General features: G+C 62.4%; 2 protein-coding genes across 2 annotated transcripts in view; one reads left to right on the top strand and one right to left on the bottom strand.

Annotated features, from left to right (window-relative positions):
* The window catches only part of DYNC1H1 (dynein cytoplasmic 1 heavy chain 1), a 62,849-nt gene extending 54,885 nt beyond the window's left edge, over positions 1-7,964 (top strand). Inside the window, exons 59-78 of the mRNA XM_065906540.1 lie at positions 47-197; positions 326-579; positions 666-800; positions 890-984; positions 1,093-1,267; positions 1,443-1,518; positions 2,143-2,303; positions 2,428-2,539; positions 2,653-2,713; positions 2,806-2,929; positions 3,024-3,137; positions 3,702-3,872; positions 3,955-4,172; positions 4,264-4,367; positions 5,619-5,830; positions 6,198-6,351; positions 6,706-6,848; positions 6,934-7,102; positions 7,237-7,364; positions 7,583-7,964. Of these exons, the coding sequence (XP_065762612.1) occupies positions 47-197; positions 326-579; positions 666-800; positions 890-984; positions 1,093-1,267; positions 1,443-1,518; positions 2,143-2,303; positions 2,428-2,539; positions 2,653-2,713; positions 2,806-2,929; positions 3,024-3,137; positions 3,702-3,872; positions 3,955-4,172; positions 4,264-4,367; positions 5,619-5,830; positions 6,198-6,351; positions 6,706-6,848; positions 6,934-7,102; positions 7,237-7,364; positions 7,583-7,711 (2,886 nt within the window). The 3' untranslated portion in view covers positions 7,712-7,964. The remainder of the gene's footprint in view (positions 1-46; positions 198-325; positions 580-665; positions 801-889; positions 985-1,092; positions 1,268-1,442; positions 1,519-2,142; positions 2,304-2,427; positions 2,540-2,652; positions 2,714-2,805; positions 2,930-3,023; positions 3,138-3,701; positions 3,873-3,954; positions 4,173-4,263; positions 4,368-5,618; positions 5,831-6,197; positions 6,352-6,705; positions 6,849-6,933; positions 7,103-7,236; positions 7,365-7,582) is intronic.
* A 1,780-nt stretch (positions 7,965-9,744) lies between these two features.
* Positions 9,745-13,183, bottom strand: LOC136147167 (uncharacterized). The gene is made up of 3 exons (XM_065906421.1): positions 13,076-13,183; positions 12,225-12,275; positions 9,745-10,239 (listed from the first exon to the last, which is right to left on the bottom strand). Exons 1-3 carry the CDS (start codon positions 13,181-13,183, stop codon positions 9,745-9,747), a joined length of 654 nt encoding a protein of 217 aa, XP_065762493.1.
* Between the last annotated feature and the right edge of the window lie 1,045 nt (positions 13,184-14,228).

The following is a 14,228-nucleotide window of genomic DNA, read 5'->3' on the forward strand; positions in this document are numbered from 1 at the left end:
GCCGGGGATGTGATGATGCTGACCGGCCCGTCGCCCCTCTTGGCAGGTCGAGTTCCCCCCGGATCTCTGCTCCCGGGTGACCTTCGTTAACTTCACCGTCACCCGTAGCAGTCTGCAGAGCCAGTGTCTCAACGAAGTCCTCAAAGCAGAAAGACCCGACGTGGATGAGAAACGGTCCGACCTTCTGAAACTCCAAGGTACGGTTCCGGGTCCCTGGCTCTCCGTGTGGGTCGGGGCTGAGCTTCCCGAGAATGAGGTGCCCCGGGCCCGTGTCGCAGCATCACGGCGGCACCAGGGTGAACTCTGCGCCTTCTGGTCCTTTAAGGGGAGTTTCAGCTGCGCCTGCGTCAGCTGGAGAAGTCTCTGCTGCAAGCTCTGAACGAGGTCAAGGGGCGCATCCTGGACGACGACACGATCATCACGACGCTGGAGAACCTCAAGAGGGAGGCCGCCGAGGTGACGAGGAAGGTGGAGGAGACGGACATCGTGATGCAGGAGGTGGAGAGCGTGTCCCAGCAGTACCTGCCGCTGTCCACCGCCTGTAGCAGCATCTACTTCACCATGGAGTCGCTCAAGCAGGTGGGCGGGCCGCGCCGGGCCGGGGGCTCCCCGCCCCCCGCGCTCGGGAGCTCACGGCCCCTCACGGCCCCCCTCCGCCCCTGCAGATCCACTTTCTGTACCAGTACTCGCTGCAGTTCTTCCTGGACATCTACCACAACGTCCTGTACGAGAACCCCAACCTGAAGGGCGTCACCGACCACACGCAGCGCCTGTCCATCATCACCAAGGACCTCTTCCAGGTACAGCGCGGGCCGGCTGCCCCAGCGTGGGGGGTGCGCTCTCCAGGGACAGCAGTGTTCTGATGGCGCACTGCGCGCCTTGTCTCCAGGTGGCGTTCAACCGCGTGGCCCGAGGCATGCTGCACCAGGACCACATCACCTTCGCCATGCTGCTGGCCAGGATCAAGCTCAAGGGCACCGTCGGGTGAGTCGGCCGCCCCAGCGCGTGTGCCCCCAGAGGACGCTGTTATCTCAGTGACAGCAGACAGGACTCCCGCCGAGAGGCCCTGGCTGACGGCTGCCCCTCCTCCAGGGAGCCCACCTACGACGCCGAATTCCAGCACTTCCTGAGGGGGAAGGAGATCGTGCTGAGCGCAGGCTCGACACCCAAGATCCAGGGCCTGACCGGGGAGCAGGCCGAGGCCGTGGTGAGGCTGAGCTGCCTGCCCGCCTTCAAGGATCTGATCGCCAAGGTCCAGGCAGACGAGGTGAGAATCTTGTGAGCGTGCCTGGTGGGGAGCCGGCCTCCGCCGAGGGAGTCGCCTGGCCTGTAAAGCCCAGAACTTCGCGTTGCGTTCTCTCCCGTCTCTGACACATCAGTCTGACCACTCCGCCCAGGGCGGGGCAGAGCCCATGGCGACGCGTCCTCTCTTGTCCCCACAGCAATTTGGCATCTGGCTGGACAGCAGCTCCCCCGAGCAGACCGTGCCGTACCTCTGGAGTGAGGAGAACCCCGCAAGTAAGCCCTCGGGGCCTGCCCCGTTGTGGCCGCTCTGAATCTGGGCGTGGAATGCGCTTTGCTGGCTGAACGCAGGGATGGGCCAGGGACAGAAAGTCACTGATGCCTGAGATTCACATCTCAGTGCTAAAACCTGCGGGGGCGGCGTGGACATGGGAAAGCAAAAAATCCCTGTTCCTGTTGCAGCTCCTGCTGAAAGACCAGGAGAGGACTAGCTGGAAGGTCCCTGCCCGGGCTTAGGCGTTAGGAGAAGGGGCTGTTTCTGAGTGTGCGGCTCCGGGCTGGCCGGGCCCCAGGAGGGGTAGCAGGGGCCGCATGGATACAGGTTGCCGGTGGCTGCCGGGTCTCTGAGGCTCTTCGGGGTCCTTCCCGAACGGGCACTCTGTGGTCATTCAGAGTCAGTAGCCGCCCGTCACCCATGGAAGGCCCCGGGCAGAGGTCTTGTCACAGCTGTGCCCAGAGGGTGCCATGGTGAGGTGGGTGCTGGCGATTCTCGGGCAGAGAGGACGAGGGGGCGTCCTGATCTCTGGGATGGTGTTTGTGGGGCAGGGGCCTGTGGCGGGGACAGCCAGGGGGCATCTCAGGCCTGTGCTGTCACCAACCCTCCTCCCGGCCCCGTTCCAGCTCCCATCGGGCAGGCCATCCACCGCCTGCTCCTGATCCAGGCCTTCCGCCCCGACCGCCTGCTGGCCATGGCACACATGTTCGTGTCCACCAACCTCGGAGAGTCCTTCATGTCCATCATGGAGCAGCCGCTCGACCTGACCCACATCGTGGACACGGAGGTGCGCACTGGCCCCGCGGGCTCTGAGCTGCCCATCTGCACAAGCCCCCACAGGGCCCTCCCCGCCGACAGGTGCGCTGTTGGCGGGCCTCCCCCTCACCAAAGCCCGACTTGCTGGCCCGCAGGTCAAGCCGAACACGCCCGTCCTCATGTGCTCTGTGCCCGGGTACGACGCCAGCGGGCACGTGGAGGATCTTGCCGCCGAGCAGAACACGCAGATCACGTCCATCGCCATCGGTAAGGGCGATCGGTCCGTCCCCTACCCTCTCCCCACTCCCTCCCCAGGATTTCACGGTGGGGGGCCCTAGCGTCCAAGTCCACCTGCTGACCCTTCAGCTGTTTGTTCCCAGGCTCCGCAGAAGGCTTTAACCAGGCAGACAAGGCGATAAACACAGCTGTGAAGTCGGGCAGGTAGGCTGGTTTGGTTTTGCTTTGAGACCCGAGTCCCCAAGGATTCCCGCCAGAGACATGAGGTGAGGCCACGGCCCTCTCCCTGCCCGCAGGTGGGTGATGCTGAAGAACGTCCACCTGGCCCCGGGCTGGCTGATGCAGCTGGAGAAGAAGCTGCACTCGCTGCAGCCGCATGCCTGCTTCAGGCTCTTCCTCACCATGGAGATCAACCCCAAGGTGCGGGGTTCGAGGGCGCCGGCCTGGCCCCAGGGGGTGAGCGGGGACGGCAGAGCCGAGCGCTCACAGCGGGCGGGCCCCGTGTGCTCCGCAGGTGCCTGTGAACCTGCTCCGAGCGGGCCGCATCTTCGTGTTCGAGCCGCCCCCGGGCGTCAAGGCCAACATGCTGAGGACCTTCAGCAGCATCCCCGTGTCTCGGATATGCAAGGTGATCACCGCGGAGCCTGCTGTCAGGCTGGGGTGCAGGGCTGCACGGGTGTCTGGGCGCCAAGCAGAGGCCAGGACTTGTGGGTGGGAGGAGGGGGTCGTGGCAGGAATTTTGCATCACAGGACTTCCTGGAGGCCCAGTGGGCAGGAGTCTGCACTTCTCCTGCAGGGGACCTGGGCCCAGGCCCTGGTCAGAGAGCTAAAATCCCACATGCCGCACAACATGGCCTTAAAAAAAAGTTTATATCAATTCTGTGTTTCTTAAGTGCTATTTTGGGCCATAATCCACCCCTTCTGCCATTTTTAGAAACTTGTCTTCTATGTACTCTGTTGACTGTATAATTTAGCTTAGCAGTGTAATCAGGAGCACGTCTTTATTAATAGAAAACTGAGAGCTTTTCTCTTAGCAACACCATTCGCATTAATGACTGAGGTCAGGGTGGTCCCAGCGTGAGTACGTGCAGAGCGCTTTTTAAGACCTTGATTGCTGCAAGCCCTGGACTGTCTTCTTAGTTAGAACAGGCCTACATCCCACTGACCCTGTGCTTGCTAACTTCCCACCTAGTCTCCCAACGAGCGTGCTCGCCTGTACTTCCTGCTGGCCTGGTTCCACGCCATCATCCAGGAACGCTTACGATACGCACCCCTGGGCTGGTCGAAGAAGTACGAGTTCGGGGAGTCTGACCTGCGGTCTGCCTGCGACACGGTGGACACGTGGCTGGACGACACAGCCAAGGCAAGCGCGGGCCGTGCCGTGGGAGGGGGACCCGTGAGGAGGGCGCCTCGGCCCCAGCCGTGACCTGCCTCTCCTCCTGCAGGGGAGACAGAACATCTCGCCAGACAAGATTCCCTGGTCTGCGCTCAAGACCCTGATGGCGCAGTCTATCTATGGCGGCCGGGTGGACAACGAGTTCGACCAGCGTCTGCTCAACACCTTCCTGGAGCGCCTGTTCACCACCCGGAGCTTCGACAGCGAGTTCAAGCTGGCCTGCAAGGTCGACGGGCACAAAGACATCCAGATGCCGGACGGTATCAGGTGCGTGTCTGCCCAACCACACGGGGCGGGGGCCGGGGCTCCCAGCACTTCCGGCCACGGGAGCGTGTTAACCGACGTGCTGCTCTTCCAGGCGAGAGGAGTTCGTGCAGTGGGTGGAGCTGCTCCCCGACACGCAGACGCCCTCCTGGCTGGGCCTGCCCAACAACGCCGAGAAGGTTCTCCTCACCACGCAGGGTGGGTACCCCGGCCCGCTGGCCGGCCGGGCTCCCCTGCTCCAACCACCCCCGGGGAGGCAGGGAAACCCTCGGCCCAGGCCATGCCTGTTCTGCAGCCTCCGTTCTGGGACACAGGCCCGGTAGTGAGTATGTAGGGTCTGGAGATTGTATTTAGGTTTCTTTCTTGGCCTCAGAAGTGATGTCATCTTTCCTCCTGTTCAAATTTTTTTTTTTAAGTTCTTAGCATTAAGTGACATCTTAGAACTATTAGTCTGTTTCTGGAATGTACTTTTATTAGAACTTCAAGACTAGTCAAGAGATCATCTAACGCAGTGGTTCTTATAAGTGTGGTCCCTGGACCAACAGCCTCAGACTGACTGCAGCTTTAGAGACGCAGGTCCTCGGGCCCCCCACCCCGGGCATCAGAACTGTGGGTGCTGGGACACTCAGGTGTGAGAACCGCTCTGACCCAGGCTTCTCTTTGTGGGAGAAGACTGACGTGCCCGAAGCCACGCAGCTGGGTAGCAGCTCGATTCAGCTCTGTAACGAGGACCCATCACTGTGGGGCCCACCTCCAGCCTGAGGACCACCTTGACGCGAGCCTCTCGCTGTGGGGTCGAGGTGGTGGGCCCCACGGTGACCACGAGGGAGGTGGGGCTGCTGCGGTTGAGTCGTGGTTTAGTCGGGACGCAGAGGAGGCTCTGAGACGGGCTGGGTGGGCGCCCTCAGTACGGAAGTGTGTGCTGAGAGCACGCAGGGTGCTGACTGCAGCCCTGCCTGCCGGGAGCAGCCACGGGGTCCCCTTGGCACCACAGTGAGGGTGTCTGAGCCCAGGCAAGCCGGGGCTCTGCAGAGACGCTCACCCCCAGGCCTGTGCAGGAGGCCCCAGGCTAACGGTGCCCAAGGTCGTGTGTCCCACCTGGAGGCCGTGAGGTTTGAGCCCCAGGGGACAGCTCAGCGCTGCACTCGGAGTGCGCGCTCTCTGGGGCTGAGACCCTGGGCGCCGGCCGAGCCTGGGGCGCTCAAGAGGCTGCCTGCTCCCCGATGACAGTGGACACCTGGGTCTTGGAGCCGCCTCTGGTGTCTGCGCGCAGCCTCCACTGCGGCCCTGGCGGTCGTGACCCCGCCTGTGGTGCTGGGCCTTCTCCCCACCCGCCCATCCTTGGTGCCGTAGGAACAGGGGCCCGCGGGACACCTCACAGGCGCAGTGTCCCCCAGGTAGACGCAGGGAGGCTTCCGCGCTCAGCCGGTCCTCTGCGCCCCCGCCCAGGTGTGGACATGATCAGCAAGATGCTGAAGATGCAGATGCTGGAGGACGAGGACGACCTGGCCTACGCGGAGGCTGAGAAGAAGGCGCGGCCCGACTCCTCGTCCGACGGGCGCCCCGCCTGGATGCGGACGCTGCACACCACCGCCTCCAACTGGCTGCAGCTCATCCCGCAGACGCTCAGCCACCTGAAGCGCACCGTGGAGAACATCAAGGTGCGCACCCCGCCTCCTGTCGGGGCTCGGGGCGGTCCTCGCAGGGGGGCCGGGCCGGTTGAGGTCAGCGCTGTCTTGGGGCGGCTGTGCGCCTGGGCCTGGCCGGAGGGCTCGGCTTGGAACGCCCAAGAGTGGAGGTGGTCAGTGACCCTCCGGGACGCAGGGGTGCTTCCCCCTCTTCACGGGGTGGTCTGGAGCTGCTGTGGTCATGTGCCCACAGCTTCACGCCAGGTCTGGTTCAAGGTCAAGTTCCGGTGATGCTGTGAACCCGGGTTCCCCAAGGCCGAGTTACTTCCGGTTCCCTTCCTCTTCCCTGACCCCCCTCCCCGCTGCACTCCAGCCTTCTGTTCTCTTCCAACGACCGTAGGATCCTCTGTTCCGATTCTTTGAGAGAGAAGTGAAGATGGGCGCCAAGTTGCTGCAGGACGTGCGCCAGGACCTTGCCGACGTCGTGCAGGTGTGCGAAGGCAGGAAGAAGCAGACCAACTACCTCCGCACACTCATCAACGAGCTGGTGAAAGGTGGGCCGTGGGGCGCTCCCGGGAGCTCTGCGGGGCAGCCCGGCATCGCCTCAGACCTCCCCTCCCCCGGGCCCACACTCCCAGGACCTGGCTCCTGCTGCCTCACTGAGTATCTGCCAAGGCCTCGCCTCGCCTCCCGCAGTCCTGAGTTCTAGGAGCAAGGGCGGGCAGGGCAGGACCTCAGGCATCTTTACCGGCTCGGGAGGCTGACCTGCCGCACCGCCGGTGAGGGGGTGTCTGCAGCGGCGGTTCCTCGGGGCGGTCGTGCTCCGCACTCACTCCCTCGGGGGTCACGTGCACCGGGGGACGGCGGGGGGGCTGTGGGCGCTGACGCCGGCCGGGCCCTCCCTGCAGGGATCCTGCCTCGGAGCTGGTCTCACTACACAGTGCCTGCCGGCATGACCGTCATCCAGTGGGTCTCCGACTTCAGCGAGCGGGTCAAGCAGCTGCAGAACATCTCACAGGCGGCCGCCTCTGGGGGCGCCAAGGAGCTGAAGGTGAGGGCGGCTCCCCAAGGCCGAGGCGGGCCTGGGCGGGGGCCCTCGGGTGGGGGTTGGCCCTCACGCCCCACTTTCCCTGCAGAACATCCACGTGTGCCTGGGTGGGCTGTTCGTGCCCGAGGCCTACATCACCGCCACCCGGCAGTACGTGGCCCAGGCCAACAGCTGGTCCCTGGAGGAGCTCTGCCTGGAGGTGAACGTCACCACCTCCCAGAGCGCCACGCTGGACGCCTGCAGCTTCGGAGTCACCGGTGAGCGGGGGCGCCCTGTCCCCAACCTGCGGCTCAGCCACCACCCCTCACGGGCTGCCTGCTAGAGGTGCCCCGGGCCGTGCCCGCACAGCGGAGGCCCCCGGGGTCCTGACCGCCCCTCCCCGCCCCCACAGGCCTGAAGCTCCAAGGGGCCACGTGCGGCAACAACAAGCTGTCGCTCTCCAACGCCATCTCCACCGTCCTGCCCCTGACGCAGCTGCGCTGGGTCAAGCAGACAAACGCAGAGAAGAAGGCTAACGTGGTGAGTGCCCCCTTCCCGCCTCTGGGCATGCCTACTGGGCACTCGGGCTGTGTCCCTGCCGTGCCCACCCCCCCCCCTCACCCGGCTCCAGGGGGACTCAGCATCGCTTCCTTCTCGGGTGGAAACCCCCCTCCCCGCCCCCAGGGGGACTCAGCATGGCTTCCTGCTCGGGTGGAGCCCCTCCCCTTGCACAGCCAGCACCCCCGCCTTCCTCACAGGTGACCCTGCCTGTCTACCTGAACTTCACCCGCGCCGACCTCATCTTCACAGTTGACTTCGAAATTGCCACCAAGGAGGACCCGCGCAGCTTCTACGAGCGCGGCGTGGCCGTCCTCTGCACCGAGTGAGGCTGCCTTTTCTAGTCCCCTTTGTGTAACAGTAAAATTAATATTTAATGTTTATTCATTATTAAAACGTACTGAAGGTTCATTGTTAAAAGTATATGGACTCGTCAAGGGAACGTCGGTGTGAGGCTGGAAGCTGCAGGAAGCAGAAAGAAGCTGGACCGTTGGGAGGTGGAGCTGGGAGGGACCCAGGGCCGCGGTTCTGAGGGCCGAGGCAGGGGTGGTTTTATGAAATAAAACACTAAGCATGACGCGGCTCCGGCCTCTCGTCTCGTCTCTGGCTCCTGGGGACACCTGGGAGCCCGCGGCCTCCGGGGCCTATGTCCCCACGGTCCTGGGGTGCCGGGCGCGGCCTCCTGTGGAAGGGGTTCCCAGCGCGTTCGGAGCCCCAGGAGCTCCCGGCTGGCTGGGTGACCGGCCAGGTGCTGGCACCAGCCCTGTGGTAAAGACCTGCTTGTCCTGCCGGTGGGAAGCAAGCTGGGCTCTTGAGGAACAGCCTGAGGCCCGATGGCACCGACTTTCTAGCCCAGCCCCCACCCCAGACGTCCTGGGGCTACAGAGCCAGAGCCGCCCACCTGGCTCTGGGACGTGTGCTCTGGGGTCCCTCGGGGGGCTGAGCACCATCCAGAGCTGTGTTCGACTGAAAATGGGGGCCCATTTTGAATGCTCTCCTCTGAGCCAACAAATAGGGCTTTTTAGCTTTTCTTCTGCCACCCAGAGCATTTAGCAGTGCCCCAGTCTCTCACCCAGGAGCTGGTACCACCGACGAGAGCCCCAGGAAAGCCCGCTGCGGGCGCCGGGCCCCGCCTGATGCTCCCCTGCCCACCCTGTTTACGGTGCAGGTCCCGACACAGGCCCGCTGGTGCCGGGCAGGGATTCCGGGCGCGGGAGGACCGCCGTCCGCGATGGCCCGGAGGTCTGGCTGGGGAGGAGGGGCAGCTGCCGGGGCAGGAGAAGCCACTGCAGCCGCCAGACCCTGGTGCCCAAGTGTCCTGGGGGTGGGTTTAGGGCACTGCAGGCCCAGGACCGAGCTCCCCGTCGGGGGTCCACATGGACCCCACCAGGAGTGCCTGGGGCCCCTACTTGCTGCCTCCCAGCCTCACCTTAACGTGAGCTCAGTCCCCCTTGGACCCCACTTAGATCACTCCTCACCCGCCTTTGGGGCGGCTCAGGCTGGACAGCAGGCAGAGCTGGCAGAGGGGGTCCAGAAGGGACCCGGGGGAGGGCAGACAGCACCTCCTGGGCAACGCCGCCCACCCAGTGCCCTGGAGGAGCCTCGGGGGGCCCCCTGGCCAGGAGGGACAAGACCACACGCCTCACCTCAGTGGACGCCCCTTTATGGGGCCCGTGTGCTCCTGGGCAGCGAACACAGCAAGGGGGGCACTGATCCTCCCTGCCAGGAAGGTCCCAAAAGGCTCCATGAGAAAAAGCACCTCCACACCCGGGTGTCACCCCACTGGGGCCACGATCGCAGGACCCCGCACTCAGCAGACCCCGTCCCCGAGGGGAGACAACCGGAGAAGCGGATGGGACTGCTGGGAGAATCCCCCTGTGGCCTGGCCTCCACCCCACTGAACGCCCCCGTGTTGCAGCTGTTCTCAGCGACCCCGGGAGCCGAGCCCTCCGGAGGCAGCCGCCCGTGAGGAGCTCTGGGGTAAACAGTCACAGCCAGGACGGACGGAGGTGGGCTAGAGGACCGCGGGCCCCAGCCTCCGAGTCAAGGTTTAAAAATACAGGCGTATTTACTAAAAGGGAATTCTCTGACAGGCAGGTGGGGCCTTTTCCTGAGCTGGAAACCCTCTCAGTGCAGCAGAGGGGCCTAGAGGCGTTATTTACAACATAAACGACTAACACACCCGCATCATCACAGACCATCAGTTCCCGAAACTCGATGATACATTTCTGTTGTTCGAACCTTACAAGAAGACACAAAAGGAGCCACATGTTTCATGGAAGCTCTTTTTTTTATGCTCATCAACGTCGTCCTCACCTCCGAGGCCCTGGCCCATCGTCACCGGTCGCCCCGCTCACCTGATCTAGGCCACATACTGCTTCTTTCGCTTACTCTTCTCCGGCTCTGTGAGTAAAAGTTCCAGTTTCCTCTTGGAGAGGGTGAGCTTGGGCCCCCTGTCCCTCTCGGTCCCGAGTCTGGGGGGCAGCCGTGACCCTCTGACCCTGCCCTGGGGTCTGCCAGCCTCGGGGGACCCCCGGTCCTCCTCCATCATCCCCGCATCCTCTGGGGGTCCAGGCAGCCGGGCCATCCGCCCCCGCGCCTCCAGGCCACCGGCCTCCGCGGGTTGCATGTCCACGTCGCTGCCCTCCGGGGCTGCTGGGGCCCAGCCGGTGGCCTTCAGAACCAGGAGTGGAAGGTTCGCCGAGAGGGGGTCTTCTAAGCTCACGTCCCCTGGACCCCTGGACTTGAGCGTGTGCAGAGGCCCGTCACAGTTCGCGGCACCCAGGGAGCAGCCGTTGAAATGACAGGAGGCGTTACCACGGGCCTCTTCCCAGTCAGCGTCGTAAGGATCTAAAAGCTGACGACAGAAGGGTTTCTGAGCCGGCGAGCCGGGGGACACGGAGAACACACGCCTTCCACGCACAAACAGTTTCTTCCGGCACGGACCTTGGCAAATTTTGCACAATCTGCCCTGCAAATAAATCTTCAAAAATGCCTTTGATAAGGGCTTCCCTGGGGGCTCAGTTGGTCAAGAAGCCGATTGCCAAGGCAAGAGACGTGGGGTTTGGGTTTGATCCCTGGTCCGGGAAGATTCACATGTCGAGCAGCAGCAAAACTAGGTCAGAAGACCCTGGGCCCTGAGGCCCAGGCTCCGCATCAGGAGAAGCCACTGCAGTGAGACGCCCCGCTCCCCACACCTGGAGAGAGCCTGCGTGCGGCAACGAAGACCCAGCACAGGCAAAAACATGTTTTAAATTATTTTTTAAACACGTTTGATGAGGACTTCCCGGGTGGTCCAGTAGCCAAGACTCCGTGCTCCCAATGCAGGGGGCCCAGGTTCAGTCCCTGGTCGGCAAACTAGATCCCGTGAGCCACAGAAGCGTTCACATGTCACCACGAAAGATCCCGCATGCTGCAACTAAGACCCAGGGCAGCCACATAAATAAATATTTGTTAACGCATCTGATAAATATCCCAGAGCCTCCTAAAAGCCCGAGGGGGCCCCACTGTGGGGGTGTCCCAGCCCGAGCCCCGTCGTTTAAAGCCTTCCTTCCAGCGCTGGCAGCCCCTGTCCACCACCTCAGTCTGAGCTCATTTTCCTGCTCTGACCCCGGTGAGGGCCTCCCTCGGGCCGCCCCGGGCCCCTGACCGGCCTGCACAAGCAGGCCGTGGAGCCTCAGCGCCCACCCCCGACACGCGGGGCCACCCAAGGCGCCGGCGGAGATGGAAATGAGTCTCCAAGGTGCCCGGGGTGGTTCTCGAAGGCCGGCCATGGGCCCCTCAGGGGCAGGCGACACCCCAGGGCAGCCAAACGCCCCACCCCCCACCTCTACCACCGCCGACTCCTGCCCGGGGCTCTGGCTAGAAAGCCCAGGTGGACCAGGGACCACCCCCGCTGCACGGAGACCTTTCCAGACGGGCTCCACCAGCAGGCTGATCCGCACGACTCGCCCTGTGAGCACCTCCTCCCCGCTGACCCGCGGCCTCGGTCACACGCACAGAGGGACCCCCGGCCCGAGTCAGCAGGGGACCCCCCTGGGGCCCTTCCCCTTGGGTGGTGACAACTCCCGAGAAAGCTCACTTGCTCTTTGGACAGCTGACGTTCATTTATTCCAGGAGGAGAAAATGAACGTAAACACCGTAATCTACCAGCAGCCGTAACCACTGCAGATCCAGAAGTTGGCCAGAATTGCTGGAATTCACAAAGCAGACACTCGCTCTTGTGACCCCACCCCCAGCAGAGCAGTGAGTGTCCCCGAGAGGCCCCAGCCCAGAGCCCCCCCGGGTGTGGGGTCGGGGGTGCTGATGAGGGCCTCATGTGGGCCTCATAAGCCCACAGAATCTTTCCTGGCAAACCAAGAAACGCCCGGCCAGGCCCTCCAGGCACTGGTTCGGGGTAGAAGGACTTAGCAGCACGCCTGCCCTGTTCTCCAGGGGCACCTGGCGTCTTAAACCACCGGGAGGCCAGGGTTACCTACTACACCTGTGTGATCCGTGAGACTGAATTTAATTTGACTGAGATTCATTTTGAGATTGACTAATTGCAAACCCATGGTCTCGTCAATCTATCTTCCAGGTAAACGACCTGAAGCCTTTTGTTCTTTAAAAAATTGGGAAGAGGAATGAACCACCAACGTAAATGTCACAGTGAAGCTTTTTCTAAAATGCAGCCACACCACTGGGCTGGGCAGAGTTCTCAGAGCAGGCCTGCGACCGCCCTCCTGAGGAAGGTCTGCCTGCAAGGCTGCCCTCGGCCTGGCCTCTGGGAACTTGGACTTGAGGGGGCCCCCAACCATCCTCAGAGACAGGAGCGGCTGCTGGCTGCCTCATTCGGGGACGTACCTCTCTCCAGATGCCTTCAACAAAGTCCAGATGATTCTTCCTGTTACTGGCCTGGAAAAGCAAAGGGTTTGGGTCATCCTCTCTATGAAGGAGGGCAGACAGTAGATTCAAAAGTTCAGGGGCAAGGATCCAGGGTCTCACTGCCCCAGCCAGCGGTCCTGCCCTGCCCACACTCGTGGACGGACGGTGGCCCGCGGTGGGTGCTGACGAGGAGAGCCCACTCCCAGGAAGCTGAGCACAGGCAGGGACCCCTTCAAGAGTGTGTTTGTAGGACTTAAGATGCAAACCTGGGCCGCTCAAGTGGGGAAAGCAGAACCAGGAATGCGACCGGGAGACGGCCAGGTTCAACCTCAGCAGCCAGGTTCAATCGCCCACCATCGCACCGGGAAGGACCCCCGAGTCTACAGAGCACCCGGCACGCGTGCTGGACCCAAAGCCAGAAGACGGTAGAAGGTTCTAGGTCATCCACCCCAAACCCTCCCTTTGTAGACACAGAAGCCGAGGCCCACACAGGGGCCAGGCCTTGCTCAGGATCCCTGGGAAGAACCCAAGGCTGGTATCCCATATTCCAGAACCTTCCCCTCTAACACCAGGCTACCGGTAAAAGCAACTCTTGTTCTTCATCAAAAGACAGACTCAAAGGACAGGAATTTGAACATCGCTAGTTGTGGGGGAGAGAGAGAAGACCTGAGAAGCTGACACCAAGAACCGCAGAGAAGACCAATTCCGAGAAGGGGGTGGGGTGCTGGCAAGGGCTCCTGCTCTCTCCGGGGGTCCCAGTCTGCCCTGGCCTCCAGCCCCCTCCACCCTCCCCGCCACGTGTCCCCGCCCCACCAAGAGGGGAGGGGTACCTTGAGGCGATGGAGCCTGTTTCTCTGCCTCTTCTGGAAGCCGGCCCTGGTGCTGGGCATGAACGCGGCCCGGATGCAGCTGCGATGGCCGTTCCGCAGACCAGCCATGGCTCGGGGGCCGGGGGGTGGACCTTTCACTTAACTGTAGAGCATGGGGACAAGACACAGGTCAGTGGTTGGAGGGGTGGGGGCGGGCTGAACACAGGGGCGCAGAGGGAACTTTCTGGAGCCCCGGAGCTATTGGTCTCCACTGGGCTGAAGCAGTTGTCACAAGTCAGGACTCTTTGCCCAAAGGGGTGACTGACTGTGAGTGATAGCTCAGCAAAACAAACCTCGGGAGTTTTCAAAAAGTTTTTATCTAAAAGGAAAGCCACAGGCAGCTGGTGGCCTGGGAGGGCCGCGCACGAGCAGCGCCTTGGTTCGGGGAAAGCCCCTTCGCACCCGGACACCCGGTCGTGTAGAAGTCACGGGTGAAGTCACACGTCCTTGACACTGAAAGTTCTAGGCTGGAGCAAGGACGGGGGTCACGCATCCAGCTCCCGTGTCCTCCCCGCTTTGTTTTTAACAGATGAGAAAAATAAGCCCAGATACTGTGGACGTACTCGCCCAAGGTGACAAGTCCAGACAGCACTCCCTCCGCCCCCTCCCCGAGAGGCACTAGGTCCTCAAAAGCATTTGACAATTGTTTTAAAAACCAGGCAGCCCAAGAAGAGCAGAGAAAACGTCCACTCAAAACAAAAGACAGATCACGGCCGACTTACTGAGAGGAGAGACCACACACCTCCGTGCTGTTTCATGTCACTCGCTTCCCTCCAGAATCCCGGGGGCCGGCGCCCTAGGCCCTGCAGGAAACACGTCCGTTACAGACACACACCACCCGCCACCCGGGGCGCCACGCGTGGCCCACTCAGGGGTCCCCACACTGGACTCCCTGGAACACCAGTCTTGAGGCAGAAACAGCAAAAGCTACAAATCAGACTCTAAAGCACCATATGCGTTAGCATTTTATTTTTTTAAAGATGCTTGTTTATTTTTATTGGTTTATTTTTTGCCCATGCCACATGGCTTGCGGGATCTTGGTTCCCCAACCAGGGATCGAACTGGACCCCCCTGCAACAGAAGTACAGACAGGGAAGCCCCTCATTCTTTTTAT

The sequence above is a fragment of the Muntiacus reevesi genome, chromosome 15 (assembly GCF_963930625.1).
Source record: "Muntiacus reevesi chromosome 15, mMunRee1.1, whole genome shotgun sequence".
Lineage (NCBI taxonomy): Eukaryota > Metazoa > Chordata > Mammalia > Artiodactyla > Cervidae > Muntiacus > Muntiacus reevesi.

Bases quoted from the DNA above. Each gene is read 5' to 3' on its own strand.
- LOC136147167 (XM_065906421.1), bottom strand. From the start codon at position 13,183: ATGGCTGGTCTGCGGAACGGCCATCGCAGCTGCATCCGGGCCGCGTTC. The intron at 12,276-13,075 runs GTACCCCTCCCC...TTGCTTTTCCAG, and splicing joins ACAGGCTCCATCGCCTCAAG to GCCAGTAACAGGAAGAATCA. The intron at 10,240-12,224 runs GTACGTCCCCGA...TTCTGTCGTCAG, and splicing joins TTGAAGGCATCTGGAGAGAG to CTTTTAGATCCTTACGACGC.